Raw genomic sequence first — 6,000 nt, 5'->3', positions numbered from 1 at the left:
ACTGCTGTAATTCTGCAGGGCTATTTCCCCGTATAGGAAAGCTCTGACTGGCTCTATAAGGGAAAACAGTGAAACTGACCCTACCAAAAGTCCTGTAAAATGCACGAAGTTACATGAGGTGCGGGGGGTGGGGAGAGGAACTCAGAGGAAACCTTTTATTCGCCCCCTGTGCCCCCCAAACATCTTTCGGGACCCTTTTGTGTTACTTTTAACTACAGCAGATACCCAGAAGTGTGTCATGACTCCCAGCAGCAGGGTATGCTGGGAGTCACACACACAATTTGCAAGCCGATTCCATCCTTTTAAAGGGAAAACAAACTAGCATGAATTTGGTACAAGTGAGATTATTAAAAGTCACAACAGAGCCCAGCTTTCACTCTTTAAAATCCCTTTTTGGAAGGATCTTATAAAGGCTCCTGCTAGCTGCTTGGTATGGATGGAAGAAAGTATTTAACACAGAAAACACTTTAAAAAGGAGAACAATGACACTGAAGAATACGATTTCCCTCTTCTGGAAGCGTTAAGACACTGTAGGCATTTTATCTTGGTCTTTAATCACTTCTTGGGTGGTGGAAGATTATTTGGCTGGATACAGGCAAGATGTGTTAATGACTCAGTAAGACACATCCTTATGTTTAAATGCTCTGTTCCAAAATGGCCTTGAAATGCAGGACAGAGGTATGACTTTCTTCCTTGATTTTTTAGTTCGAACAGTACATGTTTTATGGGAGCAAAAAGCCCCTCCAGAGCAGCATGTTTCTGTAGGATTAACAACCTTTGGGTGGTGGGGTATTCACCTTTCTCTGGGCAAGCCACTGCCCAGCACATCCTATCCTGTATATAAAAGCAGCTATGTGACTAGCAAAACAATCATACAATGTACATCTCCAATCACATCATAAGTGTGCTAGGGATACATACAGTTGTCCAGTGACATATACACATGTTACTGAGACAGTATCAAACACAAGCCAGCACCCTGGTCCAGTATATTTCTGATGATCAGTGGTTAGAAGATTCCACTGTCAGTAGTAAATTCCAGGAGCAGTGAGTAAATAGCTTAACTCAAGATGTGTACAAAGTATCAGTAGTGAAGACATTCAGTATATTTGTTTTTACTCACAAGCCCTACAGTAGCATTTTGTTTCACACACGAAATTCAGTCTCTCCAGTATCAGTTTAAGCACAATGTTTATCCCAGGAAACCGCCTGTTCAGAGAGAATTGATTGCACCAAGGACAACAAGCAACACCTTGGGATTGGCACACTGCTGCACTATCCACAGAAGGGGAAGTTCTTAATGCAGCACTTGCCACACTAGGAGTTCAACAGCAATAAGATGGATTAGATCAGGTGCCAGGCATCTCCTCAAGAACACCCATTGAGATTCACTTCACTGCTGCTCCTTGCTTTAGCTGGAGTAGGTGTCACAATGGTTTATGAATCACAGCCACACCTGTTGAGAGAATGGACAAACAGACCTCACATAAGCTTTGGAGCAACTGCTGGGTTGTGCTGTAACACACACATGCTGCAAAGACCAAGACCAGCAGCCAGGGCGTGCAAAGGAAGCTGGCGTCCCCAATTCTGTGAAGAAAGCCTCTCCAATGGAAGCCCTGAGGGGCATCAAAAGAAAAGACCAAGTGGCCAGGAGGCACAGTCCTCAGGTTAAGGGATACACACTCCTTGACCTGATAGGGGCAGCTGGGCACATATGTGGGAGCTGGCACATCCCGAGTTCTGTTCCCACCTCTTCCCCCGACTGTTTACCCGCATAACTTCTTCCAGTGCTCATATTGGTTGGCAGTAACGTCCATTTATCAGTGATGGGATTATAATACTCTACAGAGGCCAAATTGCAAGAACCATCATCTCCTCCAACCACATAGAGTAGCCCATTCACAGCACACACACCTACAAATAAAATGGACACGCTGTTAAACTCTAGATACTATATCCTACTACACCCCCCACCCTCCATCTTTTCTTCATTACAGGAGCCCCTGCATCCAAAGCCTTGCATTTTAACCGTGTTCGCACAGTACCATTAAATGCACCCACATGACCGAAGAAAGAAATGAAGATACAGACAGAACACAAACAGACAGTGGTTACCTGCATTTCTTCTACACATGTTCATGTCTGCAACTTGTTTCCAGGTATTTGTTCCTGGATCATAAACCTCCACACTCTTCCTCACCAAGGGACCATCGTGCCCTCCAGTAGCATATAGCTGTCCACTGAGAACACCGACGCCTGCCAAGCAGAGAACAGAATTAGCCAGACCCGGACGGGACAGTGAAACTGACTCTACCTTTCACATCCTTAGCACCGCAAACTTAATAGGCCTGTCTAGTGTGCTAGGTTAGTCGTGTCCATAATGTGGACCACCGCTTCAGAAAGAGAGCAAGAAGGTGTCTGTCTCCTGGACACCTCCCTTCCCATTCGTGATTGTGGAACAGCACAATAGCAGCGACAACAGTTCAGTATAGGAGCAGTGACGGTGGGCAGGTATTTACTGCATATTTAGCTCTCTCCCTCATGTGCCTCTGCCTTTTTCAAATACAGGTTAATCACATGGTCTATTTTTTGCTCTTCATGTCTTCCCCTCTCTCCCAGCTGTTCTATTCCCCCAGCTGCTCTGCCTGCTGGTCTCCTCCACCTCCTTTGCACAGACCTTCCTGTACTTGGTTCTCTTCTTCCTCTTCCTCGCCCCAGGTACTGAGACCTCTTCTCTCCCTCTTCCTCCTGTGCATACTGCCTGGATGCTTCATTCTCTTCTCCCTTGAACCAGAGCCAGCATGTTGTGTAGGGCCCCCCCCCCACAAATATTCTTGCTTAGGGCCCCCAATGGGCTAGCACCGCCTCTGCCCTGGCTGGTGATTTGGTGGCTCCAGTCCTTGATAGCAGCTCATGGCTCTTTTCTTTTTACCTTAACATGCCCTGAATAGAGACAACTAAGATGGCTCCTTGTCTGCCACTGTGCTCACAGGCCCTCGGGCCTTGACCCTGTAAGGGAAGCGGGTGAACCGGCCTCGTGTGATCAGCCAGCAATATGCACTGTACCAGTGGCCACAGACTGAGGCTGGGAGGCACTGTTTTAGCTGCCTTTGACAATCCATGTGAATTAGCACATCCAGCAACTTACTCTCAGCAGCAGGATCAAGACCAGTCAAAATGAACCAGCCAGAATGTTAATAAAACAAAGATGGATCCGAAAAGCACTATCCACAGCACTATCCACAGGCTCCAGCCCTCATCTCTGCCCACCCTCCATGCCCTAGAGGTCAAGACATTCAGGTTGTTGGGGCAAGGGAAGGAGTTCTGAAGTCAAATGCCTCAGAGAGCTCCCTGCTAGCAAACCCCTCTCTTTCAAGCCAAGCAGGCCCCTGCTCAAGTGCCTCTAGTGACATGGGGAGAGGAGCAGCTTTAGGCAAGCCGGTCCCATGGTATCACAGACCAAAACATCACCGTCTTAATCCACTGAACACCAATCAGCAGCAAGCTCAGATCCTAGAGCACGGCTGTAACGTGCCCCTCCACCAGTGCCAGTTTCCAATGCAACTAAGCTGCAGCCCCCCCTTTACCTTACACCAGCGTTTCCCAAACTGTGTTCCGCAGAACACTGCTGTTCCGCACGATGTGAATAGGTGTTCCGTGAAAGAATCTAGAATTTAATTTGGACTCTTGCACTTGATTTTTGTACTACTTTATACGCGCTTTCCAGTTAGAAATTGTTAGTTCAAGTTATTTTGAATTTGTATTTTTGCTTTGTTTTATAAAATAAAATATATCTGAGCATAAATAAAGCAATTTTTTATTTGAAAACCAAAGAACTACAAAATAATATTCTAAGTGTTCCGTAATAGGCTAAAAAGTGTTCCATGGCCCAAAAAATTTGGGAAATGCTGCCTTAAACAATGGGCCTGCTGGTTTTTCTTGTGTTTCACCCCAACAACTTGCTCAGTTAGGTGCCTGATCCATATCCCATAGACATCAAGGGGACTACACTAGTCATTGCATTAGATTTAGGATGTGCTGCAGTAACTGATGGAAAAAAGCTAACAGCAGGAGAGAAATTAACCAGACTGTGAACATGAGTAACAAAAGGCAGATATGCTGTGCTGTCCCTGACTTACCAACATCATTTCTATCCTATCTGGCCTCAGTTTTAGCCAAGTGGGCCTCAGCCACATTTATACCCCAATCCCTACTACGCACCTGGGATGGTCTGGACCACCTCCAGCCGAGTCAAAAGAAAGCAACACAGATGAATGTCAGCAGCCAAACAAAACTGCCCCAGCCCGTGGCAACTCTCTATTACATACTGTATTTAACTTTTGCGCACTGGAGAAACAAGCCCATCAGCAATATTAGGCCAAATTCCAGGTTCAGTGGAGTAACTCTGGATTTGGCCCAGTGTGTGTGCGCTAATACTGTGATTATTGGGAGACCGTGGGAAATGGGCAGGAAACTTGTGTTACACTTGGGTATATCACACTGGAATTGCAACACTTTCGGAATCATTTTTTAAATAGTAAGTGCAGCCAAATGTTAAAATAGTTAGATTATTAGATTGGGAGAGGAAAAATAAAAAAAGTTAGAAATGTCCCATCCAGCCTAAAACGGCCTCTCCACCTGCAGTGCCTGTAGGATTCCATCTGCATCAATGCAGGGTATCTCAGATCCAAAGAGAGGACATCCTTTCCAGGAACGAATGGGATTCTTTTCTGTTGACCTAGTACACAGAAAGAGGCCTGCTGATGCACTGCCAGAATACATGTATTTTTTAGTCTGTACAGGGCCTGCAGCTAGCAATCAAAATTAAACTGCAACTATCCAGTATACAGGTTTCAGAGTAGCAGCCGTGTTAGTCTGTATTCGCAAAAAGAAAAGGAGGACTTGTGGCACCTTAGAGACTAACAAATTTATTTGAGCATGAGCTTTCGAGAGCTACACAAAGCTTATGCTCAAAATAAATTTGTTGGTCTCTAAGGTGCCACAAGTACTCCTGTTCTTTTATCCAGTATACAGGAGCACTTGTTTCCCAAAGAACACTAGATGGCAGCATTGAGCCAATGATGCTGGAGGCACTGACCGTGGTTTTATTTATTGCAATAGTGTTATACTGATAGTCACTTTTTATTGCTCTAAGTAGTGAATTCCATTACTGGCATTTTCCCCTGAAAAGAGGAAAATTCACTGCCTGTTTTGGTAACTGCCATAATTTGCTGCACCTCATACCCAGTTGAGGAAAAGAAAATGAACAGCAGCATTTGCAGGCAATTGAGAGCATGTTCAGAATATTAGAGCGACTATATTCCTTCCTCTGTGTTTCGCATTAGAAGTATGTGTAAAGCAGGACTCCCAGCACAGTCAGTTTAATAAGGAAACGTCACCAAAAGCAGAGATTCATTATAACCAGAATTGCTATACGCAAGGAACGCCAATTGCACATCGCCATGGACTGACAGTGTGGGATATTCATTCTATTTCCCTATAAGACAGGGTGAGGCAGGTTCAATGGCCCTGCATAGAGACGGAAAGCTCTTTTGCTGACTCACCCTGATGTCAGATCAGGAGGGCCCCAAACTGGGAGCGTTAAAGGGTTGGCATGTCAGAGACAGAGGTAGTTAGAGGCAGGGGCAGAGAGAGATCCTGCAGAGAAGAGTGCTACAGCCAGTCAAGGAGAAAATTCTTACTGAGGCTTATGCGTTATTATTTCAGCTAGTAATAAAGGCAAGCCTCGAGGAAAGGGTTGATTTGGGGCCCTAGTCAGTGTGTGTTTCTGGTGGTAGGAGCAGGGTGGGAACTTCACCTTCTTAAACACAGTTTCACTATGTTCACATTCAGCAAAAGTGAGTTTCCACTGTACGTGTTACACCATAATTATAAAACTTCTATAGCATCTTTCATCCACGGATACAAATTACTTACACAAGGAGGTTCAGCATTATCATCCCCATTCCAACAGACTAGGAAAATGCACTGATCAGTTTT

At 45.1% G+C, this 6,000-nt stretch overlaps 1 protein-coding gene across 4 annotated transcripts in view; it reads right to left on the bottom strand.

Annotated features, from left to right (window-relative positions):
* Positions 1-520: 520 nt before the first annotated feature.
* The window catches only part of KLHL3 (kelch like family member 3), a 64,482-nt gene continuing 59,002 nt past the window's right edge, over positions 521-6,000 (bottom strand). For all 4 annotated transcript variants that reach the window (XM_048861906.2, XM_048861905.2, XM_048861908.2 and 1 more), the window contains 3 exons: positions 2,116-2,256; positions 1,771-1,914; positions 521-1,456 (listed from right to left, as the gene is read on the bottom strand). In XM_048861906.2, coding sequence (XP_048717863.1) covers positions 1,428-1,456; positions 1,771-1,914; positions 2,116-2,256 — 314 coding nt within the window. In that variant the 3' untranslated portion in view covers positions 521-1,427. The remainder of the gene's footprint in view (positions 1,457-1,770; positions 1,915-2,115; positions 2,257-6,000) is intronic.

This window comes from Caretta caretta, chromosome 8, assembly GCF_965140235.1.
Source record: "Caretta caretta isolate rCarCar2 chromosome 8, rCarCar1.hap1, whole genome shotgun sequence".
In the NCBI taxonomy this organism is placed as follows: Eukaryota; Metazoa; Chordata; order Testudines; family Cheloniidae; genus Caretta; species Caretta caretta.
The sequence above is the reverse complement of the archived record's forward strand: the minus strand, read 5'-3'. Positions and strand labels throughout refer to the sequence as shown.